The sequence below is a fragment of the Nomascus leucogenys genome, chromosome 12, assembly GCF_006542625.1.
Source record: "Nomascus leucogenys isolate Asia chromosome 12, Asia_NLE_v1, whole genome shotgun sequence".
Taxonomy (NCBI): domain Eukaryota; kingdom Metazoa; phylum Chordata; class Mammalia; order Primates; family Hylobatidae; genus Nomascus; species Nomascus leucogenys.
In genome coordinates this window covers 19856475-19882317 of record NC_044392.1, presented here as the reverse complement: position 1 = coordinate 19882317, position 25843 = coordinate 19856475, and the positions used below count along the sequence as shown (strand labels likewise).

Here is a 25843-nt window from a genome sequence, read left to right as displayed (position 1 = left end):
ATTCTTTATATAAGTTCACTTGTTGAGCTCTTGTAACATCCCTGAAGGGCAATAACTTTATTTCAGTTTTTCAGATGAAGAAATGAACAAGTCTTCATTTCCAAGAAGCTTTCTCTGATTATCTCCCTCAGCTCAGAGAGCATTCAGTTTCCTTCTCTCCCAGTAGATTCTCGACTCTGTGTGATGACACAGGCCAACTCTTTCTTCTAATGAGGCAATATAGTGTAGTATTTCAGAGCTTGGACTTTTTAACCAGATTTCCAGATTGCCTGACATGACCTGGATATACTTAACTATCTGTATCTCAGTTTCTGTATCTGCAAAATGGAAATATGAATAACCATGTACAATGCTTAATGCAATGCTTGGAACATAATAAGTTCTCAATACATGTTAGTATTTATCATCATCATCCCCAACACCAAGTTCGGCACTTAGAGTACAGGATTTACTCAATAGCTGTTCACTAAATGTTGGTTGGAGTAGCTGAATGAACTTTCTTTCTCTAGTTGAAGAGTGAATGGAAGTATGTAGCCAGGTAGCCAGATTCTGTGTTCCTAAATATATAGACCTCTACTTCAGTCATATTCAAGAACCGATTTTTTAAAATTTCTAAATCCTAGCATGTGATTCGAATTTTTTAAAATTTTATGTTTTTGTTTTAGTTCAGTTCAAATATCATTAGAAACCATTATGTCTGGAGAGTTCATTGCTTATATTATCGAATCTGGAGCTCTTTTGCTTATGATCCAACTTGATGTGTTTGTAGCCCTCTAAAGATCTGTGACACTGACACTAAAAGGTCTCTTTTGTGACTCTGCCTTAAGAATGGTATTACTGGTTAAATAATTGAAGCTCTAAGTTGTGGTGTGCATTTCTTTGATAGTAAGGAGGCAGCCTCATTCATTTTCACATAAAGTGTATAGATCATCATTAAAACCTCTGTTTTGGGAGACTCTTCTTACTTGAAAACCTCCTTGCTAAAGTCTGAACCTGTGCTGTCCAGTATAGTAGCCACGAGCTGTGTGGTGATTGAGCACTTGAAATATGGCTAGTCCAATTTAAGATGTGTTGTTAGTATAAAATATACTGGATTTCAAAGATTTAGAATGAAAAAAAAGAATGTAAAATATCTTAATATTTTTCATCTTTATTACGTTTTGAAATATTACATTAAAATAAATTTCACTCATTTCTTTTTACTTTTTAATGTGTGCCTGTTAGATCATTTAAAAATTACATAGGCTGGGCATGATGGCTCACTCTGTAATCCCAGCACTTCGGGAGGCCAAGGCAAAAGGATTGCTGAGGCCAGGAGTTGAGATCACCCTGGGCAACAAAGCAAGTCTCTATTAAATACATACATACATACATAATCTATGTGGCTTCTGTTGTACCTGTTCTGAGTTAGAATTATTATACATTTCATTTGCTTGTACTGTTTTGTGGCTCTGGTAGCTTACTAAGGGGCACTTACCTCTTTTAATACAGAATAATTATTGAGATGTATTATAGTCTGTCTTTGGAAAGCAAAAACATCTACCAAGAAATTTCAACTCCTGGAGGATTTAAGAGTCACAGTCTCTGCCGACATACTGGAGGCCTGATTGCCATCACTCCAGGTGCTTTATTACAGCTTTCAAAAAGCCAGTAAATGTATTTTTATACTAGTAAACAATGTAATGGTAATAATAATAATAGCTGAAATTTATTTAGCACTTACTACATGCCAGGCATTGCTCTGGAGTCTTTCTAGATGTAGCATAAATTAATCCTGCCCATCAACTTTATTATCCCTATTTTGTAATTCAGAAAGTTAAGGTTTTGTTTTATATTTCTTTTCTGTTAGTTTCTTTTAATCTCATTTTGTCCCGCTAGATAAGTAGAATAAATTATTATGGATTTGCAAAATAAATTTATATTTTCTGGCTGGGCGCGGTAGCTCAAGCCTATAATCCCAGCACTTTGGGAGGCCGAGGTGGGAGGATCACCTGAGGGTCAGGAGTTTGAAACCAGCCTGGCCAATAAGGTGAAACCCCATCTCTACTAAAAATACAAAAATTAGCTGGACGTGGTGGTGCACACCTGTAATCCCAGCTTCTCTGAAGGCTGAGACAGGAGAATTGCTTGAACCTGGGAGGCAGAGGTTGTAGTGAGCCAAGATTGCCCCACTGCATTCTCGCCTGGGTGACAGAGTGAGACTCTGTCTCCAAAAAAAAAAGAAAGGAAAAGAAAAGAAATTATTTTTCCTTTGAAAAATGAACCATCTAATTTTGGGGCCTGCCACTAAGGGGGTGTGCTTTGTCATATAAGCCACACCCCAAAGTTTGTGTTTTTTTCTGATTCTAGTTAGGCTCTCTTTTCAGTTACTTACACCCATAAATATATTCTCTTATTTTTTAAAATAAAACCCGCCGGGCGCGGTGGCTCACGCTTGTAATCCCAGCACTTTGGGAGGCCAAGGCGGGCGGATCACGAGGTCAAGAGATCGAGACCACAGTGAAACCCCGTCTCTACTAAAAATACAAAAAATTAGCCGGGCGTGGTGGCAGGCGCCTGTAGTCCCACCTACTCAGAGAGGCTGAGGCAGGAGAATGGCGTGAACCTGGGAGGCGGAGCGTGCAGTGAGCCGAGATTGCGCCACTGCACTCCAGCCTGGGCGACAGAGCGAGACTCCGTCTCAAAAAAATAGATAAAAAAATAAAAATAAAAAAATAAAAATAAAAATAAAACCCATTAAAAACAGCCAGTCTCTCAGAACTAAGTAAGAACATTAGTTATTCCCATAGTACCATCATACTTTCACAGAATTTATCTTAAATTTTTATAATTAATGGCTATTAGTTTTCCCCAGCAAACTATCAAACTATAGAGGCCCAACTACAATCTCGTTTGGAATATAGTAGACATTTAATAAATATTCCTTGAAAGAATGAAATAATATCACATAAAGATTATATAATTAAGGCAAGTTTTATTTATGTGTGTGTGTGTGTGTGTGTGTGTGTGTGTGTGTATGTATGTATGTATGTAAGTATGTATTTTTGAGATAGGGTCAGGCTCTGTTGCCCAGGCTGGAGAGCAGTGGCGTGATCATGGGTCACTTTAGCCTTGACCTCCCAGGCTTAAGCAATCCTCCCACCTTAGCCTCCTGAGTAGCTGGGACTACAGGCATGTGCCATCATGCCCAGCTAATTAAAAAAAAAATTTTTTTATAGAGATGTGGGTGTCACTATGTTGCTCAGCATGGTCTCAAACTCTTGGCTTAAGTGGTCCTCCCACTTCAGCCTCCCAAAGTGTTCGGATTACAGTTGTGAACCACTGTGCCTGGCAAAAGCAACTTTTAGAGTAATTTAAAACTTATGATAAGAGTAAATGTCTTTGTCCTCAAACTTTAACCTAAGCTTTTATGAACTACGAACTCTTGTTTGTTTTCTTTTTGTTTGGTTTTTTTTTGTTTTTTTTTTTGTTTTGTTTTGTTTTTGAGACGAAGTCTTGCTCTGTCACCCAGGCAGGAGTGCAGTGACACGTTCTTGGCTCACTGCAACCTCCACCTTTCAGGTTCAAGTGATTCTCCTGCCTCAGTCTCTCAGGTAGCTGGGATTACAGGCATGCACCACCACACCCAGCTAATTTTTGTATTTTTAGTAGAGATGGGGTTTCACCAAGTTGGCCAGGCTTGTCTCGAACTCCTGACCTCCAGTGATCTGCCCACTTCGGCCTCCCAAAGTGCTGGGATTAAAAACATGAGCCACCGCACCCGGCCATGAACTGTGAATTCTTAGAATGAAAGGTCATGTAACTTTCAAATTGTTTAAATTAAAAACGAAGACTTTCTCATCAGCTTTCTATAGTTATTACTGTAATCTAGCTCAAGACTTCTGACAGTTCCTAAGATAAGCAGAGTCAGGGTGTTGTATTGCCTTTCTAGCAATTGTCATCAGCTTTCTGAGCAGTAAGAGCCTCTGCTTCCTCTCTTCCCCCACCAGCCAGACAGGAAAGAAGAGCTGTGTTGCTAAATAATGCCATTCGGCGTTCAAAGAAGCATGCCTCAGAAACATCTAAGGGACTCACCGTTTCCTGTGTATTAAAAGTCTGTCTTGGCTGGGCACGATGGCTCACGCCTGTAATCCCAGCACTTTGGGAGGCTGAGGTGGGTGGATCACCTGAGGTCAGGAGTTCAAGACCAGCCTGCCCAATAAGGTGAAACCCGATCTCTACTAAAAATACAAAAATTAGCCAGGCATGGTGGCGGATGCCTGTAATCCCAGCTACTCGGAAGGCTGAGGCAGGAGAATCACTTGAACCCGGGAGGCAGAGGTTGCAGTGAGCCGAGATCACGCCACTGCACTCCAACCTGGGCTTCAAAGTGAGACTTCGTCTCAAAAAAAAAGAAAAAAAAAAAAACAAACCAACAACAACAGTAAAAGCCTGTCTTTACCTAGTACAGAAGTTCTTTATAATCTTTTTCTGATTTACCATTTCAGCTTTATTTAACCACACATGAACCTTCCATTCTAGGTAAGTTAGTCTGTCTAGAATTTTCTCATCTCTCTACTTTCTTTTTCGTTAATTTTTTATTGTCATAAAACATACATAACATAAAATTTACTACTTTAAATTTTTAACTACTTAAAGTGTACAATTCAGTGTCATTAATTGTACACTTAAAGTGGTTAAAATTTTAAAGTGGTAATTTTTTTTTTTGAGACAGAGTTTCGCTCTTTTGTTGTCATTTTTAAATGTACTTAATGTCATTAAATACATTCACAGTAATTGTGTAGTTATCACCACTATGAATCTCCAGAACTTTATCATCGCAAACTGAACAATCTAATTGGAATTGATATCAACTTACTTTAGTCCCATACAAAACTGCTCCTGGCCAGGCGTGGTGGCTCACGCCTGTAATCCCAGGAATATGGAAGTCAAGATGGGAGGATTGCTTGAGGTCAGGGCAACATAGTGAGACCTTGTCTCTACAGAAAATAAAATTAGTTGGCTGTGGTGGTGCATACCTGTAGTCCTAGCTACTCTAGAGGCTGAGGCGGGAGGACTGCCTGAGGCCAGGAGTTCGAGGCCGCAGTGAGCTATGATCACACCAGTGCACTCTGGCCTGGGAAACAGAGAGAATCTGTCTTTAAAGACACAGATAAAATTCTGGTCCTGTACAGCTCCATTCTCTCCTCTGCCCTTACCCCCACTTTTTTTTTTTTTTTTTTTGAGATGGAGTCTTGCTCTGTCATCTAAGCTGGAGTGCAGCAGTGCAATCTCGGCTCACTGCAACCTCTGCCTCCTGGGTTCAAGTGATTCTCCTGCCTCAGCCTCCCAAGTAGCTGAGATTACAGGCGCATGCCACCACACCCAGCTAATTTTTGTATTTTTAGTAGAGACGGGGTTTCACTATGTTGGCCAGGCTGGTCTCGAACTCCTGACCTCAGGTGATCCATCTGCCTCAGCCTCCCAAAGTGCTGGGATTACAGTAGTGGGCCACCGCACCTGGCCCATTCTCACCCTGTTATGTTATTGATGTCACAAACTGTATCAAAACTCCCCCTGTTAATGTTATTGATGTCACAAACTCTATCTTTATACATTGTGTATCTACTAACAGATTCATAAATTCTTTTTTATGCGTTTGTCTCTTAAATTCTATAGAAAGTATAAAGTGGAGCTGTAAACAAAAATTACAGTAATACTGGTTTTTATATTTGCCCATGTATTTACCTTTACTGGAGATCTTTTTATCTTCGTATGGCTTTCAGTTACTATCTAGCATCCTTTCATTTTAACCTGAAGGACTCCCTTTAGCATTTATTGTAGGGTAGATCTAGAAGTAATGAACTCCCTCAGCCTTTGTCTGTCTGGGAATATTTTAATTTCTCCCTCATTTTTTTGAAGCACAGTTTTGTCAGGTATAGAATTCTCAGTTGACAGGTTTTTTTCTTCCAGCATTTTAAATATATCATTTCATTGCCTTCTGACCTTTAAGTTTCTGCTGAGAAATCCATTGATAATCTTATTAAGGATTGATTATATGTCACAAATTGACAAGTTGCTTTCCTTCTTGCTTGCTATTTTAAAGATTCTTTCAGCAGTTTGATTATAATGTGTCTCAGTGTGAGTCTCTTTGTGTTTATCCTACTTGGAGTTCATTCAGCTTTTTAGATCTGTAGATGCAGATATTTTATCAAATTTGAGTTTTCTTCTTAGTCTGCTTCTTACTGCTGTTTTGCCAACATCTTCTGTGCTTTCTTATATAAGCTCTATCTCTAGTAAAAATACCATTTTCTTACCTGACATTTTCTCTTTCCTTCAAGGCTTAGCTGAAGTCTCTCACCTCCTTCACACAGTATTCTCAGACCGGAGTAATTTATATTGTAAACATGACATTATTATCTGCACAGCTCACTTTGCAATTAATCATCCTGCCTTCAGTGATACCAAGGAGGCCCTTTCTGACCTCCTTCAGGGAGAGTCAAGTTCCCATTCTCTGTGTTCCAATAGCACCTTACCTGTCCCACAGTGCTTACCTGTTGTAGCACCTAGTACACTGCATTGTAATTATCTCTTTATATTCTTATCCCCAACCCCTCACACCAGGTGTGTGTTCACATACACTGAATTAAGAGCTTCTTAATGGCAGGTGCCTATCTCACTGGTTTTATGTACCCGCTAAGTATAGCATAGTGACAAGTATGTAATAGGATTCAATGTGTTATTGAGTAAGTAGATAAGTTGCATAGTGGTATATTAGGTTTTATTGTGTATTTTCTCTATCACTCTTCATAGCAATCCCATATATGGTTTGTAAAGTAGATATTCATTTTATACCTGCAGAAACTAGAGCTTATAAAGAGTTTGTTGGTGTTTAACTTTTTATTTAGCATCTACTGTGTAAACTGGGTGTGCGGGCATAAATTATGTAATCCTGTATGCAGTTGTGAGATACAGATTTTATTATCCCTCTTTGAAGAGAAGAAAGCAGAGGCTTAAAAAAGATGAAATGACCTACCTAACTGGAGCTGGTTTAGGCAAAAAGAAGAATTTGATGACCCCCATATAATTGGAAGAGTCAAGGTATATGTGGGCTGGAAGGAGGGTTAGAAAGAGAACAAATAGGATGTGTATATATATGTATGTGTATATATGTATGTATATATATGTATGTGTATATATGTGTGTATATGTGTGTATATATATATATGTAGAGAGAGAGGGAGACAGAGATTTATTTTAAGAAATTTTTAAGGTTGTGGGAGCTGGCAAGTCTGACATCTATAGGACAGGCTGGCAGGCTGGAGACCCAGTGAAGGGTTTATGTTGCATCTCAAGTTTAAAGGCAATCTGAGATAGAATTCCTTATTCCTTGGGGGACCTCATCTTTTCTTAATGCCTTCAAGTGATTGGATGTGGTCTACCTACATTATTGAGGGCAGTCTGCTTTACTCAAGCCTACCGATTTAAATGTTAATCTCACCTAAAAAACACCTTCACAGTAACACCTAGAGTCGTGTTTGTCCAAATATCTGGGTACTGTGGCCTAGCCAAATTAGCCCATAAAATTAAGTATGACAGGAGGTGGCAGGAGCCAGGGCTTGCTACCTAGAATGCTAGCTTTTTATCAGTTCCGAATAAAGGCATCCTAGATAAAGATTCTGACTGCTTTGGCATTGGTCACAGGCTCATTCTTGAATTAATCTCTGTGATTGTGTGGTGGGGTACTTTGACTGGCTAAGCTTCGACCAGGAGCCAATTTCTGGCCAGTCATTGCCCAGAGAGATGGCATCTTCTGTTTGAACTATATGAGTAGAAAGAAATTAGAAGAGGCGGAAAGTGGAGCAGTCTCCTAAAAGTATTGCTGAACCCTAGAAGGAGAGAGGGTCGGTCAGAACAAATAGCTTACATCACCACTACAGTGATGTAAGGTGACTTGTGATAGAATTTGTATTTAGTATTTAGTAACCTATTTTTCTCCAAATCTTATGGTTTCAAAACCATATAATGAGTTTCTGAAAGCAGAGAGTAGATAGGTTATTTTGAATGATATTCAGATAAGATTTTGGGGGCAGAAATTTTAGTGTTTATTTATCCTATAACTATATTAGATCAGTGTTTTCTAACCTTTTTTACAACCCATAATTCCTTTTAACAAATTTAAAAACTACTTCACTATTGTTTAAAATTCTAAGTAATGTTAATATTTAAGCTCAATATTAATTACTTGACATCTTACATATTTTGCCTTGCAAATCCTAAGATGATAGAGATATTAGCATCCACATATGAAAAATAAGACTAGGGCTCTGAAAGGTTAAGTGACCTGATCAGAGTGAGAAAAACTATTTCTCAGAAGAGCTAGATTTTTCTCTGTTTGCTTGTGAGAGAGATTGGCAGTTAAGCTACTTAGTGATACCATTTTTATGGTTAAATGTACTCCAGGAGAATTTTTATAAATAAGTTTCAGGATTGAAAAATACAGCTTTGTGAGTTTTCACAACTTTGTAGTTTCTAATAGTTTCTAGTTTTTAATGTTTTCTGGTTATGAAATAGTGGATGCTGATGTTTAGGAAAAAAGACATAAAACTGTGTATCTGGGAAGGACTTTGAAGATGATTTTATCTTGTCTTTGATAATATTGGAATTGCATCAAAAACTAAGACAGATGGCTTACACCGTTCTCCCTGTACATAGAGTCTAGGAAAATGGAAGTGGATTGCATAGACTCAAGGTCCCTCAGCCTAACAGTCCTTGTGAATAACTTGACCATTTCATATTAGATTTATGTATTTATCAACCTTAGGCTTCTGAAAGCCTAGCTTGGGATTTGCTTTTCTTGATGGTTCAAATTCACCGCTCCATGGAATCAGAACTGTGAGCCTTTGGAATACCAGGGAGCTTTATTCTTGGCTTGTTCTTTATAGCTTTGGTACTTGTGGATTCCTCAGGATGCGTAAGCATCTTAAGAATGAAAAGAACCAGAAATATAGTCTAAAATAGAGGATGAGTAGGATCATTTCATTTCCCTTTTCTGGAAATTACTAAGGTGAAGGTAATAGCTTTTCCTGTCATGACATCCAAGATGAGTGGTGGTTCGGGCAAAATGCTCACACACCTTTTTTTATTTTATTTTATTTTATTTTGAGACAGAGTCTGACTCTGTGGCCCAGGTTGGAGTGCAGTGGCCCAGTAGCTGCTCACTGCAGCCTCTGCCTTCTGAGTTCAAGTGATCCTCCTGCCTCAGCCTCCTCAGTAGCTGGGAGTACAGGTTTGCAAGACCACACCCAGCTAATTTTTGTATTTTTAGTAGAGACAGGGTTTTACCACAGTGGCCAGGCTGGTCTTGAACTCCTGACCTCAAGTGATCCACCCACCTCAGCCTCCCAAAGTGCTGGAATTACAGGTGTGAGCTACCACACCCGGCCTCACGCACCTATTTTTGAAATAATGTCTTATATCTATCTTATCTACCTATATTGGTGGGCTCCTTGAGAAGTTGCATATAAATATTACTTCTTATTGTGGCACAGATCCTTAAAGATAATTGTTTTTAAATTACTAGTGTTAAAAATAATGCTTGTATTGATTATGTGTCCATCAACCGTAGAAAAATATACACGTTGTTCAAAAGTAGGGAGAATGTAAGAAATATGGGCAAGTATCCTAAGTGCACCTAAAGATATGTTTAGATATTTTTATTTGCCTGAAATGAGAAGAATAGTTATAAAGGTTAAGAATCATTGCAAGACAACAGAATAACCTTTGAACATCTCTGAAACTGTAAACTAGGTCAAAAAAATTACTTGATTTTCAGTCCGATTTACAGGACAGGTTTTCAGTCATAATTTTTTTAATAGAAAGTGATATAATTGAACATTTAATTCTTTTTAAGTTTTCTGTTTAGCAATGTATGTTATACTTTGGTTGTGCTAATAAAAGGAATATTGTAAGACCAGAATTTTATTAGATAAACATGAATCAAAAGTTAAATTTAATTGATCTTCGTACTAAGAGGAATTAATGCCTAAAGATCTCCATATTTTTTTCTTTAGTTGGGAATGGTCTTCAGGATATGTTTAGAGATAACACCATCCTTTACTCCCCTTCCCCTTCCTCCCCCATAGACCCCAAATTATGAAGAGAAATTTGTACTCCTCAAGCTTCCTCCATTTTACCCAAACATAGACTGTGTTTGCTGTTTAGAGCTGAGTCCTTTGTAATCTGTTTTGGATTTTCACCAAGTGAGCTTCCTTCCTTTGCTCTCCCATCCTTCTGTCTTGGCTGCTTTGAGTCAGCTCACTGCCTTCTTGTAGCCCTGTTTTCCTGCATGCACACTTGATCTGAGCAGACACTGTCAGTGACAGCAGTTAGCAGCAGAGCAGAATGAATTCAGTACAAACGTGTGCACTGCTGATCTGTGACACTGTAATGTTTTCTATTTTTGTTATTATCTACTTTCAGAAACCGGGAGCTGAGTTGATACTGACCTTGTGTGGAATGCCTCTGAGGATTTGGGATGGGGGGAGGGTGCTAGATTTCATGTGACTTATCTCTAACATGCTGCAACAAGACTGAAAACATTCATCTGCTCACATAAGGAGGAAAGAAAATTTCCAAGATTGAGCTTGCAGAATTTGTTGGGTATTTTCAGAAAATTTTCCCCCTGTGTTTTTGTATTTCTTGAATTTGCTTAATTTATATAAGGGTTGGAGGTGGGGGATGGCCTTTGCATAATAAATAGATTGAGGTATGGAAGGATCGGGCTGCAACATGATTCGCATGGTAAGGGACTGTTTAAAATCACGACATCGCGACCCACATTGCGACCCATCTGACAAACAGTTAGTGAGCTCCTTGGCCATCTCAAATGTTTACAAGTAACAGTGCACAAATAGCTTTATTTGTATACTTTCTTCCATACACATCTTAAGAACATTGTGCCTACATATCCAAAACAGTTGATTTTTGTCTACATTTAAAATCTCACCTCAAGAAGGTGAGAAATATAAATGAAGCATGCAGTTGTCCCTTAAGTATCTGCTTTGGTATAATTTTCTCACTTTCCTTTATGCTGGAGCTAAGTGGAGCCTGAGCTTACATTTTGGGTTATGTCTGAGATGGAAACTGAAATGTAGTCTTGAAGCTCGAAGGAGAAACTTGGCTATACTAATCTGGAGGACTTGTTAAATGCTGTCTTCCCTTCTCCATGTTGCCGCCTTTTACCTTTCCCCTCAACCCCAGAAATGTACTGCTGCAGAATTCTTTGAGCTTTTTCTCTCATTTTGTAGAAAAGAAAGTGAAGGGAGGTGTGTGTGTTTGTATGTGCGTGTGCACGCATGATTTCAGTACAACTACAAATGGGCAGTTAAATTGTTACATCAAAAGTAACAGCTTTATTTTGCAATTCTGAATGTAAGGTTGCTTGGGATTTGTTCATAGCCACTCAGGCCTGATTAAAGCATATAAGAATTTAGGTAACGATGTTTCAAAGTAAAAGCGGAGCCCAGCATGTTTGATTTGAAGAGTAGAAGAGATAAATGCTGCTGTGGTTCTTTTTTTACTTTATATATACTGTTTGATCAATTGGATTTGATATATGGTCCTAAAATAGCTTTTTTTGAGATGTAATTTTTGATAGAGCAAATTGCCTGTGTATTAATAATCTTTACCATTTTCTCTGTTGTTTCATTCTAAAATTGATGCACACCAGTGATTTAAGGGGAAATTAACACTTCAGTAAATGTCTTTTTCCTTAGTATTGTTGACTGTTTCTATTAGCCATTTTCATTTAATTTGACAGTGGTACCTAAGGGTTAACCTTACAGAGCTGATGCAACCCCTCCTTTTCTTTACCAGCAATTTTCATTGGACACTATTTCCATAGCAACAGTGACATCAGTGAAACCTGAGTGTTTCATTGATTATTTTTCTCCTCTTCTTTTTTTAATCTATCCTCTTTTCACCACATTTTAGTGAGAAAGCAGTTTTTTTTTTTTTTACAAACGGAGCTTATATTGATTTTTATTCCATAAATAATTAAAAGAGGGTAGAAAAATCTGCCCTTCATTTAAAAATTGAATGTTTCACTATGTATTTAAAAAGCGATTCAGGATTAGGAGGATGGATAACCATACCAGCTGTAGCTGATGTTCTAAAATATTCTTGCATTGTTTGCTGGTCTTCTAGGGAAAAGAATAATGTGGAACAGGACCTTAAGGAGAAGGAAGATACTATTAAACAGAGGACAAGTGAGGTTCAGGTAAGTGACCATAAAATTTAGTGTTCCACTTCTGATTTAGGACTATTCATTTTAAATTTATATGGTTATTTACTATTTGCTGGATGTAGTATTAGGTCAAGGGAATGCCTAATGTTTATATTATATAATGTTTATCTTTTCCAAGATGATTATTCTTGCTTGGAATTCTGGCCTGCAAAGATTATACTGCAATGAGAAAGCAGTGTTTTTCAGCATAGATTTCTAGTTTCGAAAGTATTTTTTAAATGGTACTTACCTGCATATTATATCATTAAAGGTGTAAGTTTGCATGACTTACAATGTTAATATTTTTGCACCAGTAAAATTAGAGTGAGACCATCATCTCACCATCATCATCATCATCATCATCATCATCATCATCAAAAACCAAAATGCTTTTTCATGCATGTGAGGTTTTTGTTAGCTAGGAGACCTGGTATGTTAAAGGACTGTTTCTCATAATACTGGTAGGGTGGGAGATGATACAGAACAATTTAAAGTAGCATTTTATGAGTAGCTTAGTAACCAGCATATCTTAAACTTTGGCATAAAGAGCTTTAATTCATTTTCATTAGGTGTTGTGTTAAATAGTTTCATTTTACAAAGAGAAAGGATGACAAAAACCTCAGCTTTTGTTTGGGAAATGATAAAAATAAGGGGGTAGCAGTGTTTCTAACGTTAGAAATAGAGAAAACTGGGCAGTGCCTCACTTAGAGCAGTAAGCAATGCATGTGGCCATGTTATTGGGGTACTGTTTCCTGAGTGCTGCACTGGCACATAGAGGAGATTGGATATAGAAGCACTGGGAGCAGTTGCTAGTAAGAACTCTTGGATGGGCATTTCTTGATGTGTTGCTTGTATGTTGGATTTTCCTGCTTTTCCTAATAGTTTTAAGTAGGGAAAAACTCTAAATTGTGTTAGGCCCATTGTTTTGTTTTGATGCAGGACATTCATTAGAGATTGTCTGTCTGGTGGACTGTGCTAGAGTCGGGAGAATGATTTACTGAAGAATTGAGGAAGAAGCCAGAGAGACTTCTTGTTGGAAGTTGATTCTCTGATTGGGTGACTACATTTGTTATATTTACTTGAATTTTCCTAAAGGCAGTGCAAGTTAAGAGATCATCATCAATATAATTCTCTTTCTGGCAGTGAGGTTAGGTGGGTGTAAGAGGGTAAGTTATCTGAATTATATTATTTTGTGTAGTTTTTGAGCTTCTTAGGAAATGCAGAAGAGCCACACATTTTAAGCAGTGATTACTAAAAATAGTTTAAAATGGAAGATAAAATAATCTACACAAGTTTTCATAATTTGAAGAAATAGATGTAGCTACTGGTACAATTTTGGACAGCTTCTAAATTTAGCCAGTTACTGCTTTAAAGTACATAGGTTCTTGTGATAGACAGTATTTTGTTGAGTATATCTACCTGTTGGTTTTTCCCTACTGCATTTTTTTAGGATGTGAATTTAAATACCCAGTTTAGAAGAGTGCTGAAATTTACATTGTTTCCTTCAGTTTAAATAGGCTATCCCTGAATATTTGATGTCTTATAATTATAGAAGTTTTGTTGTCCATCAGAATTTCTCTGTGATTTGCTTGCCCTTCTTACTTAGTGGCAATGGTAAGGTGTATGTCTAACCTTAAGCTTTGCAAAATCCAAAATGTGTGATTGGCACAGGAAGTCGAAATGGTTGAGTTTTTCCGCATAGAGTGCTCTAAGTATAAGTAAGCCATCTTGGGCCATGGCAAGTAAAGACCAAGTAGTAATCATTGAAAACAAATTCATTGAAAAAAATAGTGGATTAAAGATTTGGGTTAGTAGATTCATTATTTATTCATTATACACTACAGTTATCTATGTTATGCATGGTAATGAGGCACTAGACTAAGAATGATGTGGATAATTGACATCTACCAGTAATTAAAACTCTTCATATTAGTGATCATTTTCAATTTTCTGAAGCAAAACTTACCATAGGTGGTAATAAGTATATTTCATTACCTATTTTGAGATAACTCTGATTTACCCATTGGTACTGAGGTGTAGACTGGAAATAATATGGATAATTAAAGTCTGTAAATAACTCCAACTCTCAATACTTACTTTCTAATTTCCCTGGCAAAAGGCAACTCACTGGAGCTATTAATAAATGGCAGAATCAAAGAGAGTGTATTTCACTGCTTCTTTCTGATCCTACTTTCTAATGGCGGTGCTAATGAGAAATGCCAAAATGAAGACATCGAGGAGGAGAAGTAAGGGAATTTTGACCTATCAGTACCTGCCACACTTGGCTTTTTGAGTGTTCTTGCTTTTCTCCATATTAATAAAGTCACAGTGATAATATGAGCTCATATCTTAAACACAGAAATCAAACTTTTAAAGCCAAAAGCTTTCATTTTTTTTTTGTTTTGTGTTTATGTAGTCTCTCTAATCCAGTTAGAGTAGAAAGTCTGCTATGTAATTAATTTCTGAATTTTTGTTTCCTGTCTGTATTTCTGTTAATTACTGCCTTGAAAACTTTCAGTTTAGGATTTTTTCTTGAAGATGACTTCACATTTTATTTCATGAAGTGATCACTGTTAGCTTGTATGAGATATATACCAGTTTATCAAGTTCTATGGACAAATTAGGCCCAAAGTGATCCAATTCCAAGGGGGAAACGTTGTGAAAAGCCAAAACTCAAATGTCTAAGGTTTGGATGTGTATTTTTTGTTTTGTTTTTCATAAGGGGAGAAGGTAGACTCATATTCTTCCTACCTTAAAGAATTGCCTATGTATGATCTTATTAAAATTTTTTTTCTTCTGAGTGTCAACAAATATTTTAGAAATTCACTCTCATATGCCTCGTTTTTTCAGTTTTGAGTAGAACTTTATAGCAACAATTTGATGTCAAACAAACTTGAACTCAGTTCCTAGCTCTGCCACTTCCTAGGTTTGTGATCTTAAGTAATTTAACCATTCTATACTTTAGTTTCCTCTTCTGTAACATGGGATAATAAAAATAACAAACACTTAAGAGCTGATGTAAGAATAAAATGAGATAATGCAGTAAAGTGCCTCACAGAGTGATTGGCACCTGGTAAGTGTTCAGTAAATGTTCTTACTAGCTGTGTTATTCCGCACCCTACAATCATCTCTTTATTATCTTCTCTTCATCTTTAAGCTCTTTCTTCTCTAATACCCATCTTCACATAGGCCTCTTGGACATAGGACTCTTCAATTTGAAAATACCCCTTTCTTGGCTATTGCTGCCACTTTAACTACCAACTTATTTTTCTCTACTTTTATTGCTTTGTGTGGCCGTTTTCCCCCCACCTTCCTATCTTTGTAGCAACCCTATACAGTCTGCTGCTTGCCCATACCACACTGTGCATTTTCTCCCCAGGGCCAAGAATAATCTTAAGGCCAAATCTGTTGGTCCTTCTTGTATTAGGTACTGCTTTCTTGGGTTGTATTCTCCTGGATATCTTCCTACCTCTCTGAACCTTTGCTTCTGTTGACTTTGCCAGGGACAGATGGACAGACAGATTCTCTGTGTTTATGTGTGTCCTTTCTTTCCTTCTCCATAACCCCTGTCATCCATATGCTGATAACACCCAAATGTTTATCAAGCTCTCAACTCTCCTGAGTGCCAGTCCCACATCTCCAGTTAACCATTTTGATGTTTATCATTTGAAAATCCATGTGTCTAAAATGAATCTTATTGAAAAAACTTGGCTTCTGGTTTGAACTTTCCTATTTTTCTTTCTCACTGCTGCCACCTGTATTGCCTAATATCTAAAATCTTAAAGTCATATCAGAAGTGCTCACTCCATTTGCTCTTGGCTTTCCTCCTAAACCAATTTAGTATCATGACTCTCAGATGTGGGAATCTTTACTGTTGCCCACTGCCACCATTAATGACGGGAGGCTGTCACACCTCAGAGGTTATTGGAGACAGAGAAGAAGATGAAATACAAACCCTCCTCTTTTTTTGACTGTCTGACTCTGTACTCTGTGTCATATATATTCTCCTTCTTATTCCCATTTTTATACTTTTTGTTGTTACATCTGGAATGTTCTCTACTTCCCTGCTTATGTGAATTCCACCCATGCCTTAAAGCCCAGCTCATATCCCACCGCTTGTCTTAGACTTTCCCTTCTCTATCTCTTGGTCCACACCAGTCTTTCCTGTGCTGGAACTCCCAGAGGAATATATGTCCACTTATATATGGCATGAACCATATGTTACCTGGTAGTGTTAGCTTGGTGTGATGTGTATAGCTTCCAATATCTTCCTTCCTATATGTTGTGAGCTCCTTGGGCTTAGAAATTGTGCCTTGGATCATATTTTTCATTATATTTGGCAATATATTGTTAGATGGAGGTAAATTTAAGGAAGCTGTTCACAACAGAAGTGAATAAACTTTGGTTTTGTGTATACAATTTAAAATAAGACAATATAACTGGAACCCATAGGTAGAAAAGATTGAGAGCATAGTAGTTATCATGAAAAGTCAGACTTCTTCATATTGTTCATATTACCCTCATGTAAAAGAAGCTCCCTATATGTATGTTTCATCATAAGTAAAGATTCAGTAATTCAGAGTACTTGTCCATGTTTTTTATTTTAATTCACTTAGTTTTTTTCTTAGATGAAGAGGGATGACTTATCTTAGATAGAAATAAAATTAGATACATGAGCTCAGCATTCTTTTTCTGGCCATAATGCTCTTTAGAACATACTGGGAAGCATATGATTGAGAAATAAAGGCAGTCTGTTAATGGGGTTTTCTAACACCCACCCTAGTTTATTAGGCTTCCTTTCTGTTCATTGACTTAAACATCTTGTTCTATAGTTGATACATTTTTAATGTTAAGAATAGTCCTAAAACGTCCATCAGATAAAATAGTGTATCTGATTATTTCTACTTGTATGTTAGTTTATAGAGGTTTTCTTTTAAAATAAATAACTATAATTATGTGTAATATATAAAATACTGATATCTATTAACATGACATGTTTGCATCTGTTTCATATAAAATACAGAGTTAAAAGGTTTAACTTTTCAAATAACTTTTAAAGTAACTTCATCAGTTGTACATCTGACTTCAGTTGCTAAAATGAAAGTTTTATTTTTTCATATGTCTAAAATTCTTAGGTATTTGTTTAAATTTTATTTCCACTACCCCATAGCACTTCATGGGGATAGAGGGATAGCAGATAATTTGCCATTTTCAGTAACTTCAGTGATTTCTAGAAAACAGGACATTTTCCTTGAAATTTCTTTTTAAGTAAAGCCAAGATTGCCAGCTCAAATATCCTTTAATTTCTAGATGAGTAACCTTGGATATGGCTTGCTTTGGTATTTTTCTAAAATAAACCTTGGCACTATATTGCTCTAGTTTTGTTCACTTCATCCTTGCCATGCTCCAACTGCTGCTATCTTCCTTTCTTTTGCTCTTGATGGCACTAGTAGGCAAGTAGACCATGATCAGGGGAATAGAGCAGAACTAGGAAAGCATCTGCAAATGTCTTCTGTCATTCACTGGAGGGAATGGCATTTGATAGTGCTGAGTCTGTGCACAGACCCAGGAAAGGATGTTCCCAAGGGCCACATTTGGGAAAGAGAAAATGACTCAAGTTCAGCAGAAGACACTGTTAGGAGAACCTTCCACTGCTCTAGTTAAGGGCATGGCGGGGGAGGAGAGAGCAGGAAGAGAGAGAGAGAGAGAGGTACATCTGTTGCCTTAATTTAGTCTCAGGATAAGCAATCTGTACCAAAATAAAGTTGCTAAGTATATCTAGATGCTGATATTGATACTGAAATTGCATTGCGATGGTGGTAGCCTTACAAATAATTTTCCAGTGAAACTTGTTATTAGCATGTATATTTGCGTAAGTTCATTTTGATTTTGTGCAGTTTAATAATTTTAATTCTGTATACTGGAAAGGAAGACCTTTTTGTATGTAGTTTAGTATTGGAATTTTTTTTTTTTTTTTTTTTTGAGACGGAGTTTCGCTCTTGTTGCCCAGGCTGGAGTGCAATGGCACGATCTCGACTCACTGCAACCTCTGCCTCCCAAGTTTAAGCGATTCTCCTGCCTCAGCCTCCCAAGTAGCTGGGATTACAGGCATCTGCCACCACGCCTGGCTAATTTTTTATTTTTAGTAGAGACGGGGTTTTTCCATGTTGGCCAGGCTGGTCTCGAACTTCTGACCTCAGGTGACATTCCCGCCTCAGACTCCCAAAGTGCTGAGATTACAGGCGTGAGCCATCGCGCCTGGCCCGGAATTTTTATAGACCTTTTTTCGTATTTAGAAATAGACATAGGGAGACATTAATTATAAAGAATTTTAATATGGACATCTATCCAGCTTGAAGTTTCTCACTAATGTTAGGTATTTCCTCAGTAACCTTTCCTTTAGGTCCTATAGTTTTGTATTACTATGTGGATTTTTACTGAAGCTAAGAAATGAAAAAAGGCAGTGAGGCTGGGAAATTTGAATCAATGTGTTTGCTCTTTGGGAGAGAAAGGGCAGGAAGAAGTAAATATTATATTGGTTTGTTTATTTGCCTTCCTCTTACATAAGCCTGTCTTTTGAGGTTGTGTTTAAGTGGCTCACTAAAAATATTATTTTTGAAAAATAGTTCAGTTTATTAAAGGAAACCAGCATTGATTCTATTATTGGTAGTTCTTACATAAAAATTTAGTCACATCAGAATATTTTTATATTGGTATTTTTATATTTTATATTGATAGCAATGTGATACTTAAAAAAACAGCAAACTTGACATTTTCGGATTATAAAAGTAACATGGGTTCATGGTAAATTTGTAAAATGAAGAAAAGTATGAAAAAGATGTAAAAAGCCTTTCTAGAGAGAACTATTGTTAACATTTTGCTGTATTTTCTACAAATATATATAAATTTCTTTATATTAATTCGTGATTATACTGTATATGCCTCTGTATTCAGCTTTTAAAACTTAGTATCATGTCCTAGACATTTTCTCATATTATGTGACCCTTTTAAGGTAAATTGTATTTTTTGTCCCTGGATTTACAATAAAAGGCATCAAAATTACATCTGGCTTTAAAAGATATTATTAGAGACATGAAATAGATAAAGAAGATTTTTCTTTGGGGTATGAGGGAGGGTGGTGAATATGACTAGAGTATTTACTAATGGGGATAGATAACATATATTTTTCCTATTCCCACTCTTGAACATTTTTAGTTAAAAGGGAAAGAGAAAAAACTTTTTTCCCTCTAGGATTTAAAACATGCTTTTGGGACCAACATATTGTTATATAAACCTATATAATAATTTTATGAACAAAGTAAGGAATTCATAATAGATTATATTTTCTTTTTTTTTTTTTTTTTTTTTGAGATGGAGTTTCACTCTTGTTGCCCAGGCTGGAGTGCAGTGGCGCCATCTTGGCTCACTGCTGCAACTTCTGCCTCCCGGGTTCAAATGATTCTCTTGCCTCAGTCTCCCTAGTAGCGGGAATTACAGGCAGCCACTAGCACGCCCAGCTGATTTTTTGTATTTTTAGTAGAGATGGGGTTTTACTATGTTGGCCAGGCTGGTCTCGAACTCCTGACCTCAGGTCATCCACCCATCTCAGCCTCCGAAAGTGCTGGGATTACAGGCATGAGCCACTTTGCCGGCTCAATAGATTGTATTTTCAAACTAACAAAATTACTTTAGATCTGCAGGTAACATTCTTTTAAAATATTTTATAGCTGAACTAGACCAAGCACTGTGGCTTATGTTTGTAATCCCAGCATTTTGGGAGGCCGAGGCGGGCAGATCATTTGAGCCTAGGAGTTTGAGACCACCCTGGGCAACATGGTAAAACGCCATCTCTACGAAAAAATGAAAAAATTAGCCAGGTGTGGTGGCACATGCCTGTAGCCTCAGCTACTTGGGAGGCTGAGGTGGGAAGATTGCTTGAGCCCAGGAGGTTGAAGCTACAGTGAGCCGTGATTATACCACTGCATTCTAGCCTGGGTGACAGAGCAAGATCCTGTCTTAAAAAAATAAAGGTATATGCCACAGTGACATGTTAAAGCAGTAATGATTATTTCCAAATAATGAAAGTTTTAAATGTCAGATCAGCCTTGGTCTATAGATTATAAAAATACTGAATCGGTTTAGAAATGTAGGTATTATTTTAAAAAGTTTAAAAAGCATTTGTCATAGGTCAGTTTGGGGTATTAATAAATAGCTATAGTTTAAATGCATAGTGAAGTGTTTCACATTATGTAAAAAGAATGTAAGTCTTTTCTTTCTGTCAGTCTCATGCATGTTTCCCATTAGTTTCTCCCACATACTAAAATCCTATGATAGTTACAGTCATTGCTTAATTAAGCCCCTGGAATGTGCTAGGCATTGTACAAGATTTTGGATAATCAAAGAAAGATGAAGCATGGACACTGTCCTTTAGAAGTTTGTAATTTAGAGGTTAGCTATGATTACAGTGTATTAAGTGTGACAGTAGAGGTTAGGAACAAACAGTAGAGTTTGAGCATAGGTGAAGGAAGCCCAAGATGAGTCGGAGGAGATTAAATTTGGCTGGATTCTGAAGAATCAATATTGGGTTTCCAGGTACCTATGGTGTGGAAGGACATTGAAGACAGAGGTTATGGCTTGTGGAAAGGCATAGGGTCATTGAAATATGTTGTCTATTGGAGAAAGAATAGGGTCTTCTGAGGCTGGGTCACAGGTGAATATGAGAGGAAAAGAAGGTAGAACCCAGAACTGAAGGTTTTAATGTGTCTTGCAGCAAGTTTTACTTAATCCTGTAGATAAGAGGGAACAACACATATTTTAAAAATAACAGTGACTAGAGAAATCTCCTTTGCAGTGAGTTATTTTTTAAGCAAGTTGGACATTTGGAATAGGAAGAAACAAAGGGAGAAAACCCAGTTGTATGTCAAAGAAGGAACGATGAAAACTAAAATAATTTGGTAAACAGCTTAAAGAGAGATTTTAAGGTAGAACCTATAGGACATGTATGAATGGAGAAAATCAAAGATGAATCTGAAGTTACTAGACTGGGTGATACAGAAATTGAAGTCATTTTTCTCCTTTGGCATGGGTTTATTCAGAGCCAATGCCATGTGCATATCTAAAGTCATATCTCTATATGGTATGGATTAGTTAACAGTGTAGGCAAGGTTAAAAATTTAGACATGAAAAAAATTAGGCATGCTGGTAAATTAATGATAAAGTACTAAAGGAGTTCACCAGTTTGAAACTGATCACACAGACTCACGGAATGTTAGCACTGGAAAGTCTTTCATGATCATCTATTGTGTTGGCATTTTTAAAGGAATTTTAAAAATAAATTATAGTAAATTATAAACATTTTTGTCAAAGGAATCAGAAAGAGAACATCTAATTCTTTTTATTATTATTATACTTGAAGTTCTGGGATGCATGTGTGGAACGTACAGGTTTGTTACATAGGTATACATGTGCCATGGTGGTTGGCTACACCCATCAACCCATCATCTAGGTTTTAAGCCCTGCATATATTAGGTATTTGTCCTAATGCTCTGCCTCCCCTTGTCCCCCACCTCCTGACAGGCCCCGGTGTGTGATGTTCCCCTCCCTTTGTCCATGCGTTCTCATTGTTCAGCTACCACTTATGAGTGAGAACATGCAGTGTTTGGTTTTCTGTTCCTGTGGTAGTTTGCTGAGAATGATGGTTTCCAGCTTCATCCATGTCCTTGAAAAGGACATAAGCTCATTCTTTTTTATGGCTGCATAGTATTCCATGGGATGTATGTGCCACATTTTCTTTATCTAGTCTATCATTGATGGGCATTTGGGTTGGTTCCAAGTCTTTGCTATTGTGAATAGTGCTGCAATAAACATATGTGTGCATGTGTCTTTATGGTAGAATGATTTATAATCCTTTGGGTATATACCCAGTAATGGGATTGCTGGGTCAAATGGTATTTCTGGTTCTAGATCCTTGAGGAATCGCCACATTGTCTTCCACAACGGTTGAACTAATTTGCACTCGCACTAACAGTGTAAAAGCATTCCTATTTCTCCACATCCTCTCCAGCATCTGTTGTTTCCTGACGAGTTAATGAGAGAACATCTGATTCTTAAGAAACCTAGGCAAATCAAAAATCTATATAATACAATAAAGAAAAATTCAATTTAGAAGAGGCATAAGCATATTTAACTAAGATTTAAAATGTACTTATTTCCTCATTTAAAATTTCTTCTCCTTCAATATTATAATTTCAGGTCTCTTAAAATAAGGACTGAATTAAAATACAGAAATTGTTTTTCTTCCAGAAATCAAGTGTCCCTGCATCTTAAATTTTCTGTACAGTTCCATTTATCAGTCCTTTGTGCAAGAGTTAGCAATTCGTGGCACAAGGGTCACTTTTTGCCTTTCTTTGCAGAGTTGATGATACTCATCAAACATCGTCCGAATTCCTCAAGTATCATTGAGGAATTCAAAGGCTACTGCCTTTGAGTTTCCCTTCTTGTCTGCCTGCTCTGCCTGGGCTTTAAAGGAATTTTTTAAAGAAAGCAACATGATATTTTTAGACTAACCAGTTGGTTAAGAAAATATAAGATAAAAAGCAATTACTGAAAGCATTGTTCAGTGTTCTATTTAATCACAGAAACATCTGCATATATTTGAAAAATAGTGATACACATGTGAGACATTTAGTCTGCAGATAGTATATCATATGGTGATTAAGAGCTCAGGCTATGGAGTCAGAACCCACTTTGAATCCATAGCTTACTATTTTTAACTTTGGACACGTTACCTACATATCAGTGCTTCAGTTTTCTCATCTGTAAAATATGAAATGATATCAGTACGTAACTCGTAGATCTGTCATATAGACTATAAATAAGTTAGTCTATTTGAAGAGCCTAGAACAGAACCTAGCACATTTTAAGTAACATTGAAAGTGTTGGCTATTATCATGATGGTGCTATCTTGTGTAACCTATGCAGTAATTCAGAGACCTTTTACTTGTAAGTTTCTCGTCTGTTCTTTTTTTTTTTTTTGAGACGGAGTCTCGCTCTGTCACCCAGGCTGGAGTGCAATGGCATGATCTCGGCTCATTGCAAGCTCTGCCTCCTGGGTTCACGCCATTCTCCTGCCTCACCCTCCCAAGTAGCTGGGACTACAGGCGTCCGTCACTGCGCCTGGCTAATTTTTTGTATTTTCAGTAGAGACAGGGTTTCACCGTGGTCTCAATTTCCTGACCTCATGATCCACCCACCTTGGCCTCCCAAAGTGCTGGGATTACAGGCGTGAGCCACTGCGCCCAGCCTCTCTTCTGTTCTTAGATTCTTATTCTGGTGAATGACTGTTGGGACCTTTGAATAGATATTATTTTTAGAAATTTGTGTTCAGTTTTACCTCACCCACTTTGAAATCTTTGCCCACCTCCTGCTGACACATACTTTGGAGTTATTAATCCCTGAGCCACTGCGCCTGGCTTTTTAAAAATTTCTGTAGTTCTTGTTATTAAGCATGAGGTCTGATATGTACATGGATGAATAAATAACATCTTCAAAATGGTTCATCTTTTTTGTTTTAATAAATCTTTTCCTACACTGAGATCTGCATTTCTTCTACACATTTTAAAGTTAGCCTTTTACATTCAGGTCCATAATTTATCTAGAATTAATTTTTCCTTTTTTTTTTTTTTTTTTTTTTGGGGAGACAGTGTCTCATTGTGTTGCCCAGTCCGGGCATGCTGTGGCATGATCACAGCTCACTGCAGCCTTGACCTCCTGGGCTCAAGAGATCCTTCCATCTCAGCCTCCCGAGTAACTGGGACCACAGGCACATACTACCACGTCCAGCTAATTTTTTTTTTTTTTTTTTTTTTTGAGATGGAGTTTCGCTCTTGTTGCCCAGGCTGGAGTGCAATGCACGATCTTGGCTCACTGCAACCTCCACCTCCCGGGTTCAAGCGATTCTCCTGCCTCAGCCTCCCGAGTAGCTGGGATTACAGGCATGCGCCACCATGCCTGGCTAATTTTTTTTTTTTTTTTTTTTTTTTGCATTTCTATTAGAGACAGGGTTTCTCCATGTGGGGTTTTTTTTGACCAGAGAATCTGAGAGGGGAAAAGATTGAGCTTAAAACAGATTTGTGGGGAAATTCCAGGAGTTCTATTTTCAACATGTTAGCAAAGCCCATCACATGTCCAAGGACAGATTTGAGTTAGCAAATTGAATATCTAAATATTGGATTCTAGGAAAGATGTCCTCAAGTAAAGATTGTATTTAAAGCTGTTAAGTACCCTAGTCTCATCAACACAATATACTCAGTAAGACTTTATTCTTTCTTAAGGTAGATTTAAAATTACTAACTTAACCCTCCCCTGCCCGCAAAGAAAATAAATATATTAATTTTCTTGGATTTTAGGATCTTCAAGATGAAGTTCAAAGGGAGAATACTAATCTGCAAAAACTACAGGCCCAGAAACAGCAGGTACAGGAACTCCTTGATGAACTGGATGAGCAGAAAGCCCAGCTGGAGGAGCAACTCAAGGAAGTCAGAAGGAAATGTGCTGAGGAGGCCCAACTGGTAATGTCTGGCTGTTTCCTGCTGCCTGCACCTAATACATTAGTTGCTTTTCCTGGCTTAAGATGAAAACATTCTCTACTTTTTGTTATTGATGGTGGTGGTTGGCAATCTAGTCAGCATTTGGGTTCATGGAGGCGATGGAGCAAGGTTCATCCAGAAATTACAGGCCTTCTTTAGAGGAAATAGAAGGGCAGTTAATGAACTGTTTTTCCAAATTTTTGTTGGAAATATGGTGCCTATACCTTCAACTCTCCTATCCCTCCCCCAGTTACCCTTCTCTACGAAAACCATACATCAAAAAACATCATAATTGGCCGGGCACAGTGGCTCACACGTGTAATCCCAGCACTTTGGGAGTCTGGGGCGGGGGAATTGCTGGAGCCCAGGAGTTGGAAACCAGCCTGGGAAACATGGAGAAATCCCATCTCTACAAAAAATATGAAAGCCGGCTGGGCGCAGTGGCTCACGCCTGTAACCCCAGCACTTTGGGAGGCCAAGGCAGGCGGATCACGAGGTCAGGAGATCGAGACCACAGTGAAACCCCATCTCTACTAAAAATACAAAAACTTAGCCAGGGCGGTGGTGGGTGCCTGTAGTCCCAGCTACTCGGCAGGCTGAGCCAGAAGAATGGTGTGAACCCGGGAGGTGGAGCTTTCAGTGAGCCGAAATCACGCCACTGCACTCCAGCCTGGGCGACAGAGCGAGACTCCGTCTCAAAAAAAAAAAAAAAATTTGAAAGCCAGGCATGGTGGCCTACATCTGTAATCCCACCTACTCGAGAGGCTGAGGTGAGAGGATCACCTGAGCCTTGGAAAGTTGAGCCTGAAGTCTGAAGTGAGCTGTGATCATGCCGCTGCACTCCAGCCTGGGTGACAGAGTGAGACTGTCTCAAAGAAATAAAACATCAACAACAACAACAACAAAAACTCCATAATAGGGCCAGGTATGGCTGGGCATGCTCCTATAGTCCCAGCTACTCAGGAGGATCACTTGAGCCCAGGAGTTTGAA

At 37.8% G+C, this 25843-nt stretch overlaps 1 protein-coding gene across 1 annotated transcript in view; it reads left to right on the top strand.

Moving 5' to 3' along the window:
* EPS15 (epidermal growth factor receptor pathway substrate 15) overlaps positions 1 to 25843 on the top strand; it is a 165165-nt gene that overhangs the window by 88981 nt on the left and 50341 nt on the right. The window contains exons 13-14 of the mRNA XM_003258990.3: positions 12187 to 12259; positions 24673 to 24834. Coding sequence (XP_003259038.2) covers positions 12187 to 12259; positions 24673 to 24834 — 235 coding nt within the window. The remainder of the gene's footprint in view (positions 1 to 12186; positions 12260 to 24672; positions 24835 to 25843) is intronic.